Consider the following 19,398-nt stretch of genomic DNA (forward strand, 5'->3'; position numbering starts at 1 on the left):
AATACACATCTCAGTTTATAACGATATACTTGGCATTAATACTAACTAAAATCCAATCAAATACAGAAACTTTGCTTTAATAGAACTTCAGTTTCATCCCTTCTCCTTGTGCTGTCACTGTCAAACAAATTTATATACTCTGTGTATTTTAAGCTCCACAACTCCTTTTATAGTTATTGTTCTATGCAGTTGCCTTTTAAATAAGTTAACTATAGGGACACCTGGGTGGCTTAGTCAGTTAAGCATCCAATTTTGGCTCAGGTCATGATCTTGCGGTTTGTGGGTTGGAGCCCCGCATTGGGCTCTGTGCTGACAGCTCAGAGCCTGGAGCCTGCTTCGGATTCTGTGTCTCCCTCTCTCTCTGCCCCTTCCCTGCTTGTGCTCTGTCTCCCCCTCTCTCTCTCAAAAATAAACATTGAAAAAACTTTAAAAAATAAATTAATTGTAGAGAAGAAGAATATAGTCCTTGATATTTACTTACATAATTACCTTTTCTGGTGCTATTTATTTCTTCATTTGGGCTAAAATTAATATCTAGTGTCATTTCCTTTCAGTCTAAAGAGCTCCTGTTAGTATTTCTTATGTATGCTTGTTTGCTTGATGGTATCTTAAATACCTCTCTTCATTTACTTTATTTTTTTCCCACCCCCTCAGGGTGGATAATTTCTAGTGATGTATCATCACATTTATTATTTTTATTATTTTTGCCCATTCAGATCTGTTTTTGATCCTGTTCAATAGGTTTTCATTCTATTAAAATCCCCAAATTTTCATTTGTTTCTCTTTAAAATAACTTCTGTCCTTTTACTGATCTTCCCTATTTTATGAATCATTACCATCTTACTTTCTTTTAACTCTTAAACGTTATTCCCTTTAGTTATAATAGCTGCTTTGAAATCTTTGTAAGTCCAACATCTAGGACCCCTCAGAGGCCATCCCTATTGATTGGTATATGTTTTCATTCTAAATTGGTCATACTGTCTTCATTTGGGCTAAAATTAATATCTAGTGTCATTTCCTTTCAGTCTAAAGAGCTCCTGTTAGTATTTCTTATGTATGCTTGTTTGCTTGATGGTATCTTAAATACCTCTCTTCATTTACTTTATTTTTTTCCCACCCCCTCAGGGTGGATAATTTCTAGTGATGTATCATCACATTTATTATTTTTATTATTTTTGCCCATTCAGATCTGTTTTTGATCCTGTTCAATAGGTTTTCATTCTATTAAAATCCCCAAATTTTCATTTGTTTCTCTTTAAAATAACTTCTGTCCTTTTACTGATCTTCCCTATTTTATGAATCATTACTATCTTACTTTCTTTTAACTCTTAAACGTTATTCTCTTTAGTTATAATAGCTGCTTTGAAATCTTTGTAAGTCCAACATCTGGGACCCCTCAGAGGCCATCCCTATTGATTGGTATATGTTTTCATTCTAAATTGGTCATACTGTCTTCATTTTGCATGTCTCATAATTTTGTTGTTGTTGTTGAGAACTAGACATTTTAAGTAACACTGTAGCAACTCTTTATCCTGTCCCTGGTTACTCCAGGGACTGATGTTATATCTGTCTTATATTTGTTTAGTGATTTGTCTGGATTAATTAATTAGAGCAGTGGTTCTCAACTGGGAGTGATTTTGCTTCCCAGGCAACATTTACATTGTCTGGAGGTATTTTTGATTATGACGTGGGGGCGGGGTGCTACTGTCATTTAATGGTAGAGGACAAAGTTGCTGCCAAACATCCTATGACATGGAGGAAACTCCAGCCCCACTGCAGCAGCTGGTTACCTGGTCCAAAATGGCAACAGTGCCTTTGCTGAAACCTGCTTTAGAGTTTGTCTCTATCACAGTATGTAGCCATTGATTTTTCTGCTCAAAAAATGTTGTTGTTATTGTTATTGTTTTTCTGCTTGTAAGTCTGAGCCCCTAAGGGTTGCCCCTGGTATAAGATAGCTTAATGGTTAGGTAATGATTGATCAAAGGCTGTGCTCAAATTCCTTGAGCTAGTAAAACTTCCATTCTCATGAATGGACCCATGTGTGAATTGGAGGATGCACTGACAGTTCAGACAAGTTTAGTTTATGTTTATCCTGGCTTTTACTTTCTCCTGGATATTCTTGCATTTCTTCTGCACAAGGCCTCACGGGCAGCCTGGGATATGTGAATAGGTAAGGCCTTCTCCACTTTCACCTGAATATGTATTCATCCTTCATGAACATTTGTTCAGCCTTCAGACTACCAGGGATATTTGGGAAGTTATCATGGCTCGCTATGGCCTATCTCATTTTCCTGATGTCTCTGATTAATTTCTCACTAGTCTGCCTGTCTCTTCCTTGCTCCAGAATACAATCTCAGCTATCTGAGTTGCTGGCCTCTTTTATTTTATTTTGTTTTGTTTTGCCACTGAGACTATCATTGTTTTGCCACTGAGATTGACATTGCTTAGGGAGTATAGGGTTTTTCCTTGCTTCATTTTAAATCAGTTCAGCCCCCCTCCCCCCCACCCGCAAAAGTGGACACAGTTGAAGCCAGGATGAGGAGAAGGATGTTATGAGAGCAGCCCCAAATTGAAATGCCACAAACTATCAGTGCTCCTATTTGAGATTTAGTAATCTTTCTTCAGTAAACATTTATTTTTTTAAATATATTTTTTATTTTTTTATTGTTTTAAATGTTTTATTTATTTCTNAAGTCGGACGCTTAACCGACTAAGCCACCCAGGCGCCCCAGTAAACATTTATTTGATGTATGCCTTTGGTCAATTTCCAGAATCCTGAAATGATTAATATTATTTTTTTAAAAAACAGTTTTGTACAGTTTTATCATTTGTTTTTGGAGAGAGCATTTGAGGAGACTTNTGACAAAATTTTCACAATTGAAACAAAATATATTTTAATATACATAAAATATATTTAAAAATATGAATCTCAGGGTGTCAGGGTCGCTCAGTTGGTTAGGTGTCCAATTCTTGATCTCAGCTCAGGTCTTGATCTCAGGGTCATGAGTTCAAGCCCTGTGTTGGGCTCCACGCTGGGTGTGAAGACTACTAAAAAAAAATTAGAATGAGATGAAATGAAATGAAGTGCAATGAAATGAAATAAAATAAAAGAGAATCTCTTAGATCTTTATCAGAAATGTATATGCATGCACACACACACATTCCTAGATTGTAATGTAAAATTATTTGTATATATGGTCCAGTGACAGTTATCTTCCTGTGTATTATCCTAAAGGAGCTTGGCAGATGTCTGAACCTGTATGGAATTGGGCTGATAGGGGACCTGTAGGCAAGGTGAATGCTCTTAATTTGAGCAGACGTTCCCTGTCCTTCTGTTGTGTGGTCTTTGGGAAGTCTGCCAGACACTGTGGCTGGTACAGGCCTTAAGGGTCTGGGGAAGGCAGGCCAGACTGGTTGCTCCACAGGAGCGTGGCTTGGTGAGTGAGAAGGCCCGAGAACACAAAGGCTTCCTTCCCTGCCCCAGCTTGTTTGTGACCAGATCACTCATAACAACTACCGGTTTTCCCAGTAGCATTTATTGAAGAGACTGTCCTTTCCCATTGTATATTCTTGCCTCCTCTGTTGTAAATCAATTGACCATATATGTATGGGCTTATTTCTGGGTTCTCTATTCTGTTCCATTGATCTATGGGTCTCTTTTTATGCTAGTACCATACTGTTTTGATTACTATAGATTCGTAATGTAGTTTGAAATCAGGGAGTGTGGTATCTCCAGCTTTGTTCCTTTGGTAACAAAGTTAAGAGAGGTGTGGAATGTTCCTTCCCTGAAGTTCCGCATGTTGGTTGTAAATTAAGCCTGCTTCTCTTTGTCAAACTGACATAGATCTTCCTGGCAAGAGTGGAATGTTTCAGTCTTAGTTGTCAATTTCAAACAGCAAAGGTTCTGATAGATTATGATTTCAGAGTAGCAAGTTTTTCAGTGAGCAGAGAATAATTGTATTCACTCAAAAGAGGGGATTATTAGGAGATTCTATAGCTGCAGAATGTCCTTGGAAGAAATATTGTTTCCTATTAACTTCATAGCTGCCTATTAATGCCTGTTATTCAAGCCTGATAGATTTTTTATGTTCTTAGTCCAAACTATTTTTTAGTTTTTGACTGTACAGGTCTTGGATTGTGGCTCCATGATACCATCAAGAACCTAAACTCCTTTTACCTTTCCATTCCATTAATCTTATGAGTTTATTACTTACATGATAATGAAATGGTTAGTCAGCCTTCAGCATCATGTCTGCAATCTATGCAGGAAGAAGGGAGAGGGCAAGGGAGTATGAACCATGTATGCTACCCTCAAGAGTTTTCCCTGAAAGCCCCACCCAGTGTCTTCCAATTCCATCTCATTGGCCCGAAGTGTTTCATGTGATTATCCTCATTATGCGTGTGTGATAAATACATTTTTAAAGTTTCATATTGTTGCTTCTCAGTAAGATTGAGGTTTTCTTATTAAGGAAGTAGGGGAGAATGAATACTAGGTGGGGAGATGGAAATCTCTACAACACTTTCCAAACTCCAATAAAATGGTATTAAACAGAATTTAAAAACTGTAAACACACAGGAACGAAGAATACATGAAAAGAGAGAAGAGTAAATGCCAGTCAATTATTTTAAAGTTGTAAAGCAGATGGAGAAATGTTACCTTAACTTAAGCTGAGGAAGTGAAAATCTAAATGCCTGTCCAGGGGGATGGCATCAAGAACCAAATCGATTTGTCCCAAACAATCTTGGGAGGTGAATAGGAGGTTCCTAGGGAGGAGAAAAGTGGGATGTGAACTGTACACAGAGGGATGCATTAAAAGACAATATAAGAGTAAACTTCCATGTAATAAGTTCCTCTTTTGTCTTCACTCACTCCTTTCTACTTGTATCATATTTACTTTATTCTTGAGCATCGGAATTTTTTTTTTCAAATAGTTTATTGTCAAATTAGTTTCCACATAACACTCAGTGCTCATCCCCATAAGTGTCCTCCTCCATGCCCATCCCCCCCTCCCCCCACATCCATCAGTCCTCAGTTTTTGTCAGCATTCAAGAGTCTCTCATGGTTTGCCTCTCTCCCTTTCCCCCACCATTTCCGCCCTTCTTCTCCCCCTTGTTCCTCCGTCAAGTTCCTCCTAATCCTCCTATACGTGCAAACATATGATATTTGTCCTTCTCTGCCTGACTTATTTCGCTCAGCATAACACCCTCAAGGTCCATCCATGTTGCTACACATGGCCAGATTTCTTCTTTCTCATTGCCATGTAGTATTCCATGGTATAGATAAACCACATCTTCTTGATCCATTCATCTGTTGAGCTTCGGATTTTAATACTTAGTATTTATTTTAAATCTTTTGTGTTTTAAGAAGTAAACACATTGACTATTGATATTTTTGTACTCATTCCTGCCATCTCATTTTGGTTTTTATATTATTCACATTTTGTTTGTTTTTCTTTTACTAGCCTTTTCTTCCTTTTGTTAGTTTGACTAAACATTTTCTTTCTTTCTTTCTTTCGTTCTTTCTTTCATAGTTCAGAAGCAGGTCCTTTGTTTCTGTTTTTCTAATGGTTCCTCATAAAAATTAGAAATTTTTTTATTTCTTAAATTTTTTATACCAAAGGCGTACTTAATCAGGTTCTACCTTTTTCTTGAATAAGTCAAGGCCCTTAGCTGGGTTTTCTGTTTTTCATTTACTTGTCCTCCTCCCTCATTCCTCCTATCTAGTGAGATTCAATCTGAAATTATAATTATATACATATATATATAATTGTAATTATATATATCATTTACTATATAATTATAATTTACTACATATTTATAACTTCATTTTATTGTTTGATATATTTATATTGATATTATGATATTTTCCAAATAAGATTTATTTAGCTTAACAACTCTTTTCTCAATTCTTTAACAACATAATCTTTTCTCAATTCTTTAATCTTTCCATTTTAACTTATTTTTCTTGCTGGAACACATTCTCTAGTAATTTTTCAGAGATGATGCATGGGAGATAAACCTCTCAGTCCTATTGAATCAACCTCATTCTTGAAGTTTAGTTTGAGTGCATGTGTATAATTAGATTTAAACTTGTTTTCAAAATTATTTTCCTTTATAACACTGAAACTCTGATTAAAAGTCTGATGTCAGTTTCTCATTTCTTTGTTTCCTCTTCCTGGAAGCTTTTAGGATTTTTTCTTTATCTCTATTAATCTTATTGTGATATGCTTGAGATTTGGCCATGAACTTTTCTGTCTGAAAGCTCATGAATTTAGTTTGGAGACCTGTTCTTTTAGTATATTTTGAGTAATTTCTCTAATAACTTTCTTCATTCTGTCTGGAGCTTGCTGGTCTGACCACCGCTCTTTGGGAACCACTGTTCTTAGTATTTCTGTTCCACACAAAAGTAGACTTTTCTTTGTTGAATGAGGAGCCTTATATTTTGTGGGTTCTTCCCAAATGTTTGGTTTATTCAGGCGTGTGTAGGCAGGGTATTTGAGGTCCCTATGTCCAGTGTGCTATGCAGATTTGTTTACGACAGCCTTACCACAGTGGTGTTAGGGGATGGCCAAGGCTTGACTCTGGAAGAGAGCTTGTTATCTGAAGGTGGGGGCTTCTATTCATCGTGGGTGTCCCCCATGGGTGCGGTTTCCCTAGACTGTTTAGAGAAGCCTGTCCATTTGGCATTTTTCAAGCAGTCTCTTTGTCATGTGCCCTAACACACCCCTTCTGCTCACAGGATCTAGAGGTTTAAGGCTTGAAACAGTCTCACAGGCCCTTCTGTATTTTCTAGCCTGCCTCTCCATCCTCCCTGTACATGATTAGGCATAGAGTCCTTCTTCACTTTATTCCCCCTGTCTCCCTTCTTGAGGGGATTCTTCAAAGTTTCTGTTCCTTTGGAAGATTCCATTAGTATGACCCAGTGTCCTTACCAATTTCTGCTTTTATGATTTTCCTAATTGCCAGAGATTCGGATATAGTAAGGGATGTGTGAGCATATTCTCTGTCCTCAATCTTGATGTAACCTCTTCTCATTTTATTTTTATTTATGAGTTTAGTAAATAAAAAAAAAACTCACTGAGCCATATTGCCAGTTTTTTTTTTTTGAGGATTTAGTACTATACTATGACTTCAGACATATTTCTCACAATTTAATAAATACTGTTTGCTTAAGTCCCCTTTTTATCTAACCTACCTTTGGTAGTTTCTATGTATAATCTATCTGCTTTATGTTTAGGTAATGAAGTTTTGTTTTAAATATGAGCCTAAGTTAATGATAGTTAAGATAAACTAGAGATAATTAATATTCATGATAATAATAGTATTTATTGAGGACTTGTGATGCATGCACCAGGGTTAAACTAAGAATGTTATATGGAAAATAAACGAAAATCAAACAACTAGTGAGTTGCAGAGGGAAGATTTAGACTAAACTTTACCCCAGAGTCTATGCTTTTGAGCATTGTACTAACTACCTCCCAGGTAGGTGTATTTGTTAGATTTCAGAGTCAAATAGCTGATGCGTGTTATCCACACTTATATGTTATGATGTGTGTGAGAATGTCTGGCATAGAGGAAAGCCTAGACTCCCAGTTTGTTTAGTAGTTACTGCATTGGAATAGAAATAATCACTATTGCCTTTTGTTATTATCTGATATAATTGATGGTAGATACTTTTTATTTCCTTTTAATTTAACTATAGGTGATAGTGTTACAGACTTACTATAGACGATGGCGTGCTAAAGTCATGGTAGAGAATTTAAGAAGACAGAAAATGTTAAGGTTGAAGTGGGAAGCAGAGGAAGAACAAAGGAAGATAAGAGAAAAAGAAGAATGGATGAAATTAGACTATAACCGGAGGCATAATCCTCAAACAAAAGAAGATTTTGAACTTCTTTTTAATGCACTGGAATGTAAGTTTGAAATAGGCTTTGCATAAAATGTTAACTTTATAATTTTTCATTAGCAGGAAAAGCAGGTTTATTACAGACAAAAGGAAGACCTTCTTTCAGGATGAGGTCTTGGGAATCTTGACCTAGAGAATTTAAAGAGATAAATAATGTTTTATATTTGGGACAGGAATTAAGGTGGGATTAAATTTGGGAATGCTTTTATATTAACAGTGGATAAACAAGATGTGCATACTGCTCTGTAAATTTTGTGGTTTCAGTATATTATCTCATTCGATCATCCCTGTGAGAAAAAAAGAGAAAGCACTGTCCAATCTGATTCCCTGACAGTCTTGTGAGTTTGTGAACTCAGGCCTGCACTGTCTTGAATCCCTCAATTCAGCATCCTGTCTCTGATTCTGCCCTTTAGACGAGGGCTTGGCAATACCTTTTAGTTCCCACCCATTAATGATCAATGTAATATATATTCTTTACACAATTGACTTTTATACCTTATTTCTTCCACAGGATGCGTGTTAGTCATTGACACAATTAAAAGCTTCAGTTATTTGACGGGCCAAGCACTCCCTACTCAGGGCAATAGATACACTGTTCTTGAAGCTGTTTTTCATTGCCCCCTTCTGACCTCAACTTAAATGTCACTTACTCAGAGGCTTCTGTGACTGACAATACAACCTGGTACCCTTTTGTCATCTAATGGTATCACTGCACCCCAGACCTTTCGTTTATATCACCACCGCAATTTGTAGTAATAGATCTTTTCGTTTAGCATTTAATTTTCACCATTGCATTACAAACTCCATGAGAGAATACGTCTTTATTTTTTTGATGCTCTCACTTTTTCTGTGCTCAGCTCACATGCCCAACAAATACTGGTGGAATGAGTGAGTGAGTGAATGAAGGGGAAACCCAAAGATGTCGTAATGCAATTATCTCTAGCTTCCACTTTTCCGGGAGTCCCTGCTAAAGTGCCAGGAAGTGGAACAGAAGAGTTACTTATTATTTTAGATGCCAGAAAGTGGAGAAGTTGGGTTCTTGTGATGATGTAGAGGAGTTTTGAAAATTAAAAATAGCCTTAGGGCACCTGGATGGCTCAGTCAGTTAAAGGTCTAACTCTTGGTTTGGGCTCAGGGCATGATCTCATGGTTGGTGGGATCAAGCCTGGCGTCAGGCTTCACACTGGCAGTGCAGAGCCTGCTTGGGATTTGACATTCTCTCTCTCCCTCTCTCCGTTCGTCCTTCTCTTGCTGTGCTCTCTCTCTCTCCCTCTCTCTCTCTCAAAATAAAGAAATAAAAACATAAAAATAAAATTAAGAGTAGCCTCATATATTTTTTTAGTTGAGCAGGGTCTTTTTATCTAAAAAATAACAGTCTTTGACTTCTCTATGATTATTTATAACATTAAGCAAATTTTCTTAATATAAATTTTTTTCTTTATATATTGTTTTTTTGTGGATGTTATTATATGTTCTGTTATTCAAATCACCATTCCTCTTGAATACAATTTGAGGTGTCAGATATTGGGTCTATTAAATAGCTATATGGTAATATGCTATTCACCAAAAGATAATACAGTGAAACTGTAGGTCTAATAAGCAATGCTAATAAGTTTAAATCTTTGGTAACATGCAAACTTGAGTGGCTTTAGGAACGTGGCAGTGTCTAAGGTAACAGCCTGTTCCCTCGGCTTTTACATCTCCTCCTCTTTCTCCTAATCATTGACCTCTGCAAATACTTTCTGTTTTACTTTAAACCTCACTTCTATTTTCATCTTCTCTCAGGGGAAAACAAAGTTTATTTTTAAGTTTTAAGAATTAAACAGAGAGCACTGTTGGCCAAGTGTCTATGAAAGATCTTATAGACAAGTATAAAACTAGAATTCCATTACAGCAGAACTCTATTCAAATAATATTCCAAATTCATATGTGAACAAATGAAAGAATATTATTGTTACATTCATGAAAGTACTTTAAAAGTGCAAAGAAGGGTCGCTTGGGTGGGTCAGTTGGTTAAGTGGCCAACTTCAGCTCAGGTCATGATCTCGCAGTTCAGGGGTTTGAACCCCCACGTCAGGCTCTGTGCCAACAGCTAGAGTCTGGAGCCTGCTTCAGATTCTGTGTCTCCGTCTCTCTCTGCCTGTCCCCTGTTCGTGTGTGCTCTCTGTCTCTCTGTCTTTCTCAAAATTAAGTAAGCATTTAAAAAATTTAAAAAAAAGTGTAAAGACATGCATATGTATGTTAAACGGTAAATAATTTTATACAGATTTTCTATCTTAAAATAGAGCAGATATATTTTATGTCTACACATGATTTGTATGGAAGAAAATGAAATTTCTTATATAAAAGAGGCATCTCTTAGTTTTCTTCTAGCCCTAAAATTCTAATTTAAAACTCTCAGAATAGTAATTTTTAAGTTCTGTTTTTGTTGTAGTCGTTGAAACTGCTGCCCTCTTGTGGCTCGTAGTGACAATTACATAGTTTGAATTAAAACCAAAAAGTTCAGCTTTTCCTCTGGGTAATCTGTCCCTCAGTAATAAAAACAAAATAGATCATTAAAAAAAATTAATTTAACTATATAAGTTAATATGATGTATCAAAGGCAAGAGCATTTCCAGGCAATAGTATTTTATTTTTACGTTTGTTTTTTATAGCAATATGTTGAGGGTGACTCCTTTCTTTAATCTAAATTGTCACTCTTATTTCAGACTCAGGATAGGGGTTATCATCTTTAGGAAACTTCTCTTGACAGCACAAATTGGGCTCAGAGCCTCTTTTCCTTGCCCATGATTCCCTGTAAACACCACTCTCTTAACTGTCTACTTTTATACCGAGGGCACTTGATAGGACCCTTGCTCATTATATCTAGTAAATATTTGTTGAATTGGATCTGCTAACCCTTTGCCTTGTTTTGACCTGTGATAAAGGCATTTTATAACTCTTCTTTGATTATTACTTCTGATCTCAAGGCAACTTGACTTCTAGCTTCTGGAGTCCATTGACATAATCTGGCTCTGGATATTCAGTCAGAATCTTCCTTTGTTCTCTCCATTCAGGCTTTCAGTCTGTTAATGAGAATTTTAAAAAGCAGATGCATATAAACGGCTACTAGTGGGCTAAATTTTGCATGTTCTCTATTTCTTGTTTGGAAATTACAAGTTTAGAGCTCAGAAATTTTAGAATGTATATAGACTTAAGGTGCTAAGTCCTATCCTTTCATTTTATAGTTGAACTTCAGACCCTGGAAATTAGATGATTTGTCTGAGAAGATAAGGAGATAAAATGAATGTACTCTTTCAAGTGTACCAATTCCCTTAATATCTTTTTCTTTAAAAATATTAGAGGCTCCTGGGTAGCTCAGTTGGTCAAACACCTAGCTCTTGCTTTTGGCTCAGGTCACGCTCTCAACGTCCTGAGATAGAGCCCCAACCTGGACTCTGCGGGATTCTCTTTTTCCTTTCTCTCCGCTTCTCTTTCTTTCTGTCCCTCTATCTCTCAAAATAAATAAAGAAACATTAAAAACATATTGGTGGCTATTGACATCTGCGATGGGTTGAATTGTGTTCTCCCCAAATCCATGTTTCTCCTAGCACCTCAGAATGTGACTGAATTTGGAGACAGGACCTTAAAAAAAGTAATTCAGAAAAAATAAGGTTATTTGGATGAGGCCCAGCCAGTATGACTAACATCCTTATAAGGAGAGGAGATGAAGACACACACACACACACACACACACACAGAAGATCACTTAAAGACACTGAAGGATGACGGCCATTTAGAAGCCAAAGAGAGAGGTCTTCAGAAGAAACTAACCCTGCCATCACCTTTATCTTGAACTTCTCAATTCCAGAACTGTGAGGAAATAAATTTCTGTTGTTTAAGCCACCCAGTCTATGGTATTTTGTGATGAAAACCCTGGAAAACAAGTACAGTATTCCAATTTTTTTGTTTTAATTATCATCATTTCTATGGAACATATATTTTATGATAGAGGACAGAATCTCTCATTTTCTTCGGTGTCTTCTCTGTATAGTTTTGAAAACTGCCAATTCAGTTTAAAAATAACTTTTGTCCATCTACTCCTGGTTCTTATGTGTTTCTATTCCTTAGTAGTTGGGACATGGTATTTTTCTGATGCCATGTTCCATTCCTTACTATAGGTTTATAGGACCATCTAATGGAGAATTTTATTGGAATTAAAGACCATTACTTTCATTTCTAATTAGCTTCACTGGATTGTTTTCTTTTAAAAAGTCATACTAATAATTTAAGCAAAATGTTAAGTCTGAATATATATTCATATAAGTGAATTTGAATGCCTATGTATATTTAAATATATAGATTTGAATGCATATATATATATATATATAATCTCCAGATTCACCCAGCATTAATCTAGGAGAGCAGTATATTACTCTTTGAGGTTGGCAGGATAGCTTAAATAAAATCCTAGTGGCCTAAATTTATTACCGGTCCCAAAGGCTTCTGATGTAAAACTGCAAGTAAAATAGGCTTACTTATATCATTCAATTTTTATTTGCTTTCTGAGAACATCCATATAATCTCATGAGATAAATATTCTCAGTTATTATTTCCACAAGCAAGCAATTTTTCCCTTCATTCATATACTGCCTTTGGTTACATGGATTTTGTCAAAGTTTTAAAAGTTCTTTTGGTTGGTTAAAACTGCTCTTAAAGGATAAACTCATCAATCATGGATTTCCTGGACTTTCATAATATAATTTAGCCCTTAAATTTACAACTCTTTTGCTGAAGACAATTTTGCTTTTAAATTTAAAAATCTTCTTTTTGAACAGACCAAGCTGTACAGAGACTGAATAATGTATTCCTGGTAAAGGGTAGAGTGGATTCTTATAAAGAGTATCACTGGCCTGTCCTTGGCCTGATCAGGATTATTTCATATTGAAAGTTGAGAGGAAGAGGAAATCATATGATAAACCTGTGAAACTAGATTTCTTAAAGGGAGTAGTTATAACAGACCAGGGCCAGAAACAGCACTTCAGATATTTACATTCCAATGCAGAGACTGGTGTTAAAGTAAGTCTGAAATTTTAATAGAAGAAGGAAGATATGCTTTGTAATTATACAATTTATATATATGTGATATATTTTGAAATATCCCTGCAATATGATGAGAACATAATCATGTCTGGAATATAAGAATGGAAGAGTACATTTACTTAATAAATATTATCTGGTAGGGGCACCTGGGTGGCTTAGTTGGTTGAGCGTCCGACTTTCGCTTGGGTCATGATCTCGCGGTTCGTGGGTTCGAGCCCCGCGTCGGGCTCTGTGCTGGCTGCCAGCTCAGAGCCTGGAGCCCATTTCAGAGTCTGTATCTCCCTCTCTCTCTGACCCTCCCCTGCTCACGCTGTCTCTCTCTCTCTCTCTCCTAGAAAAAATAAATAAATAAATAAATCATATCTGGTAGAAGATAAGAGGAAGCAATCTTAGGTCAAGAAGAGATCTATCTAAAGGAGGTCTTTAAGCCTAATGGTGAAAAATGTTAGGCTTGTGGATAAAAATAAGTAGAAAGAGAAGTGAAAATTCTCTCTTCAGGAAGGATTTTATATGTCTCCAACTGGGGAGAGGCAAGGATATTTAGTGCCTTCAAGAAAGCCTTATGTCTTTCTCACTTTTGTATGCACCATCGAACTTTCATAGAGTTCCTTTCACGTAATAATTGCTCAATGATTATTGTTGAGTATTTTGAATTGACAAAGAAATGATAAGGTTTTAGCAGATATAGTAACCAGATCAGGTAAGCAGTTTTTTTAAAGTTCAGAGAAAAAATGGGTTTGATTCCATGGCCAGAGAATGCAGTTCATGAGACTCTGAAATTTCATCATTCTGACAATATAATAATAAATTATCTCCATGGAAAGGGAAAGAATTAGATAGCTGGCTAACAAGTACAGCTCTCTAGTAGTAGACCAACTAATGAATTCATAGGGACTGTCCAATTAAAAGATTACATGTTTTTGAGAAGTGGGAGAGCAGTGGTTAAGAGTCTGTACCATGGAGCCAAACTGCCAGAGTTTGAGTCTTGATCCCACTTGGACAAGTCTCTGTTTTCCTTAGTTTCCTTTTCTGTAAAATAGGGGATAATTGTAGCACTTACTTCATTGGTTTGTCAGGAGATTAAATCAAGGACAAGTCTCTGTTTTCCTTAGTTTCCTTTTCTGTAAAATAGGGGATAATTGTAGCACTTACTTCATTGCTTTGTCAGGAGCTCATAGGCATGAAGAGCTTGAGACGAGCCTGACACATTGTAACCAGCACTCCATGGGGGTAGTGTTATTTTTATTGTACTGTTTAATTAGAAAAGAGGGGACTAGGAATCAAGAAGAAAACAGGAGATGAAGTAAATAGTACAGTAAGAAAAAACAAACAGGCTTTTGTTTTCAGAGCAGCCTTAAGAATAGAAAGGAAGCAAAGGCGAAGTCTACACCTTAAAATCACGGTTCCTGTGTCTATTAGGAGAGAAGAGAATGAGACATTGTAAGGGACCTTGTTGTAGTAAGGCGGGCATGTTCCCACGTGTTCTGGGCTGAGGGTGCCTTGCACAAAACCAAAGCTATATAAACCCGCACGGGTGGAGGACAGGCTTGCCACCTGCGGGAAGGCGTCTGGGAGCATCTAGCTCGTGAAAGTGCATGCGTGGAAGATCCTCTGTAAATTCCAGACTGAGGTCACTACACGTACAGTAACAAGGATGACCCAAAACGTGACACGAAAACATTTTCAGGAACAGTTCTGAGTATCCAAAAAGTTAGAATGAACTGAAGCTTATGATGAATGTCAAAAACTAGAGTGACTTTTTGGAGTGTGTGTTCAGAATAAAGAACAATAGGTTGTTGCTTCAACTTTGTTCTGCTTCCATGTTCTATGAAGAACACAGATCAACCGTGGTTGAATGAAGTCAGGTTCCCAGTCTATGTGTGTATACCCTGGCTTCAAAGCCACTCCCAGATACTTAAATAATAATGGGTAATGAGAGAAGTACCCAGCAGACATGATTTTCCAGAGGAGGTTCATGAGTAACTATCACAAACGTTACAGCTTTTTGTTAACTCTGCCTGCAGCCTGACTCAGTTCTCAGTGGTAACTGATTTGAATTTCAGGCTTATTTCTGCAAAGTTCCCCCAAATTATATTACTTCAATTTTTTTGTAGCATCCTATCCATTTTGATATGTAGTGGGTTTTTTTCCTTAATAGTTGGCAGTCTTACTTTTAACTTCTTCTTTGATTAAAATGTTATTTTTTATGGTATTTATTACATTTCCAAGCAGTTGGGACTATTTCTTTTTAAATTTTGTGTTTTTAATTCTAGTTTAATTGAACTGTGTCAAAATGCAGTTTTGGCATTTCTGATTTGGGGAATTCGTTTTCTTTCATTCCTGCTCCTAGAATTTATATAAATTAAATGTTTCATAGAGCTTTGAAAATAGATACATTTTCAGTCTTTGTTGTTCAGAGCTTGAGTCATTTAAATTTGTTAATCATATTGCTTAAATGTTTTAATGCTTTAAATACTTCTTTATTGACATAGATTGACTCATTTGTAGTTTAATGATGTTTGTGTAACATAAAGTATACTCACTCCAGTAGTGTTTATAACTGGTAGAAGTTTTGCTTTACAAGTTCTGTTGGGTGTGATTTTGTATATAGCATTCACAATGGTCATACCTTTCATCATAAAATTGTCTTCTATCCCAATAACTGTATATATTTTCAATATACTGTTAATATTGCTGCTTCTGTTTTCTTTTTTGTTCACATTTACCAGCATTTTATGTTTAACCTTTACTTTTGGTGTTGCTTTGTGTTAAGTGTGTCTCTTGAAAAACATTATGTCATTGGATTTAAAAAAAAATGATTCTAACTTATTTTCGGTAAAAAAGTAACCATTTTATATTTTGAAGTATAACTATGATGCTTGATTTTGGTTCTCTCATCTTGCTTTTTTGCTTTCTCTTTTGAAAGTTTTTGCCTTTTTTTCATAAACAGTTGTGATTATTGTTACTTTCTGTAATGACTTGAAATGTAGGCATTTTTCTTTTATTCCTTCCTAAAGTTTTTCAAAAACTTTCTTAAAACATAGTAAACTATCAAATAGATTCATCGCTTACCCTCTGCTCAAGCTCTAAGGCATTGAATCGAGGTTTTCTGTCTCCTTCTATGTCTACTTTCTGAGATGAGACAGCAGCGGTTTGGGGACACATGTGTTTCTTGGAGTGTCTTCTAGTAGTATCTGCGCTATAACATCAATCCCCCATGATTCCTCACGTATAGGGTGTACCTCTCTGATTCCCAGTGCTGATCTGGGTCTCTGCCTCTTCTCTCCCACTTCACGTTTCTTGTTTCATGTAATTAGGAATTTAGGAGAGGAGAGTTAGCCGCTTGTGCGTAAAATTCCATCTTGTCAAGAATTTGGTATGCCAAATGTCAAAGAGCTACTGTGATAAGCCAGAGCAGCTTGACCTGGATGACACATGAAATTATATCAAATAATATGCAAATTAGGAAAAGGAAGTGTTTATGTCTTGCAAAGAGAAAACCTAAATGGAAGGTGCCAGCTACCTTCTGATAGCCAAAGGTATGCCATTTGGAACGAAGAATAGACTGAGTCTGTTTCTTCGTAGGCTAGTCCCAGGCCCAGGGTGAGCGAATTAAACCCGTCCAAACTGTGGACAGGAGGACACTGTCTTACATGTGGGTGAGGTGTTGAACTGTTTGATTTCTAAGGTTCTTTCCAGCACTATGCTTCTTTTAATGTAAGTGGGATATAAAACAATTGCCCTTCCCCCAAATTTAGTGTGTGTGAGAATTGAATGAGACACTTGTTAAAATGCATGTATCTGAGCCCAGAAATTTTGACTGAGTTAAGTTTAGGGTAGGACCTAGTCATCCATTTTTCTCATGTAAGTTAATTTTGACAATATGCTGTTACTCAGGTAAAATGAGCTTATTAAAATACTGCTCTTTGGCATTTTATAGTTTGGTCTTAGGATATATTTCATGCAACCCATTCTTTATTGATAGTAACCAATCATAAGTATTGTTTTAACTGAATTCATAGGTTTGGGTAAAAAGTAAATACGATTACTTTATAACATTTGCTGCTATAATTTAAGGTTTTGTAAAGATATGGTACCTAAGTGCTACCTAAGTAACCTAAAATGGTTCCTACACGCTAGTAATGAAGAAAATAATTGAAGTCAATGATTCTGCATAAATCTGTCAGTGTGGGTCCTAGTGGAAGCAGACACCACGATGTCAAAGTGAAAGATAAAGGGGAAAGAGAGTGAGGAAAGTCTTCAGATCAGGATGCAGTTTGACACCTGTGGAAGTTGAGAGAGGGAAGGAAAGAGGTTGAGGGATGGAGAGCCTCACACAGATAACAGCTCTGAGGAAGTCTGAGGCAGCCCAGTGGTCAGCACTGAAACCACAAGTAGTTGCTGGGCAGACCTGGCCAGGCCCTAATCCCCCCTGGTTCTCAGCCATTGAAGAGCCATGTGGGGAGAGCATGGCTTCTGCCTCAGTATGGCAGCCCATGTGAAGTGCCGTAGCCAACACTGTAACCTACCTGTATTCCCCGCAGCCTGTATTCTCTCTCTTCTTTCCTTCCTTCCTTCCTCTTTCTTTCCTTCCTTCCTTCGTTCCTCCCTTCCTTCCTTCCTTCCTTCCTTCTTTTTCTTCCTTCCTTCCTTCCTTCCTTCCTTCCTTCCTTCCTTCCTTCCTTTCTTAAGAAGAGTAGATGAGACTTGTCAGGAAAAGTGGAATCATTTGCACATTGTGCTTTTTCCCTTCCAGGTGGAAATTATAAATGTGCATACATCTTTATATTATATAAATAGATGCGTAAGAAAGTTCTGATGGAAGAATTTTGCTGGAAAGGTGAAAAACAATTCAGTGATAGGTATTTATACATATATCAAAATATTAAGCACTTTTTAAGGAAGATAGATAGATAGATAGATAGATAGATAGATAGATGAAGAAAATAACATGTTACTGTCTTTCAATCTTCTTTTGATTGGGAGGGGGGTATCCAAAATGTCTTCCTAAGGGAAGTTATTCTTTTTAAAAATCATTTTGTTTTATTTATTTATTTTTTCATCGTAAGTATACTCCTTTTTTAAGTAAGCTCTATACCCAATGTGGGGATTAAACTCACAACCCCCAAGCTAAGAATCACAGGCTCTACCCTTGAGCCAGCCAGGAGCCCCAGTAAGTGTATTCCTTAATCCCTATCACCTGTTTAACCCATCCCCCCACCCACCTCCCCTCTGGTAACCATCAGTTTGTTCTCTATAGGTAAAAGTCCATTTCTTAGTCTCCCTCTCTCTCTCTCTCTCTCTCCTCCTTTGCTCTTTTGTTTTGTTTCTTAAATTCCACATATGAGTGAGGTCATGTGGTATTTGTCTTTCTCTGACTGACTTATTTCACCTAGGTAGCAAAACCAGGTATTCTCTTGAAAGGAGATCTGAGTAGTACATGTTCATGGTTGCTACAAACCCACACCATATATTTTTCAGTACTTGGGAGAGCATGTGCTTGCTTGGAAGTATAATTTGACATTATCTGGGCTGATTTCCTTTGGCTTCTCTTTATTTGACTCTATTGCTTTAAGTTTCTCAGCTTCCATTTCATCCTATTGTTTCATATGTCAAGTGTACAATATGAATGATAATATTCATGTATAATTTTATTTAAATTGATACAAAAATAAAATACTGTTCATCAGGACATGATGGTAAAAAATTTTCTGAAAGATGTGGGATTTTAGAAACTCAAGAGTCTTTCATGTGTTTCCTTTAGTCTGGCGGCAAGAAGAACTTGCACGCATTAACCAGTCTTTCACTGGGGCTGAAAGAAAAGCTGCTTTGTGTGAACTTCTGGAAAAAGAGACCCAGATAATTGCTTCCATTGGGAGGCATAGATACATGGCGAATATGGCAAACCGAGAAGCCCTGATACAAGCTTTTTTGGATAAGGTTAGTAAAGTAGCAATTATTTAAATAAGAATGAGTCCTGAGTTTAAAAATGTAGAATGAGGAGCTAAAGAAGAGACTGACATTGTACAAATTTGCATGTTTAAATTTTCTGGGTTTTTTTTTTTCTTTTTTCTATTACAGCTTTAGATTTTTAACTGTGGCCTTGAATAACAATTGACAATTCACATGAAATTAATATGTCCTTAACTAAAAGGCTTAGGCCATGAAGGAAAAAATAAAGCTACCTTCTTTGTGACTCTGTTCATTTAGATTTAGGCTGGCTACAGAAGTTAGATCAATTCTACACCCTGATGAAATGTAGACTTATTGAAGTCACAAAATATCTGGGTTTGGGATGCCTTGTAGTAAGCAACCTGGGGAAAAGAGCTAGAGGTGAGTGTTTTTGCTTTTGCTCACCAGGTCATTAACTGACTGGAAGTTTCTGACCAAAAGTGTATATGATTGTTGAA

The 19,398-nt window shown here is 36.6% G+C and overlaps 1 protein-coding gene across 1 annotated transcript in view; it reads left to right on the plus strand.

Moving 5' to 3' along the window:
- The window catches only part of IQUB (IQ motif and ubiquitin domain containing), a 55,189-nt gene that overhangs the window by 15,291 nt on the left and 20,500 nt on the right, over nucleotides 1-19,398 (plus strand). Inside the window, exons 7-8 of the mRNA XM_077773250.1 lie at nucleotides 7,703-7,913; nucleotides 18,753-18,928. Coding sequence (XP_077629376.1) covers nucleotides 7,703-7,913; nucleotides 18,753-18,928 — 387 coding nt within the window. The remainder of the gene's footprint in view (nucleotides 1-7,702; nucleotides 7,914-18,752; nucleotides 18,929-19,398) is intronic.

This window comes from Crocuta crocuta, unplaced genomic scaffold (genome assembly GCF_008692635.1).
Source record: "Crocuta crocuta isolate KB4526 unplaced genomic scaffold, BGI_CrCroc_1.0 scaffold16, whole genome shotgun sequence".
Taxonomy (NCBI): Eukaryota; Metazoa; Chordata; class Mammalia; order Carnivora; family Hyaenidae; genus Crocuta; species Crocuta crocuta.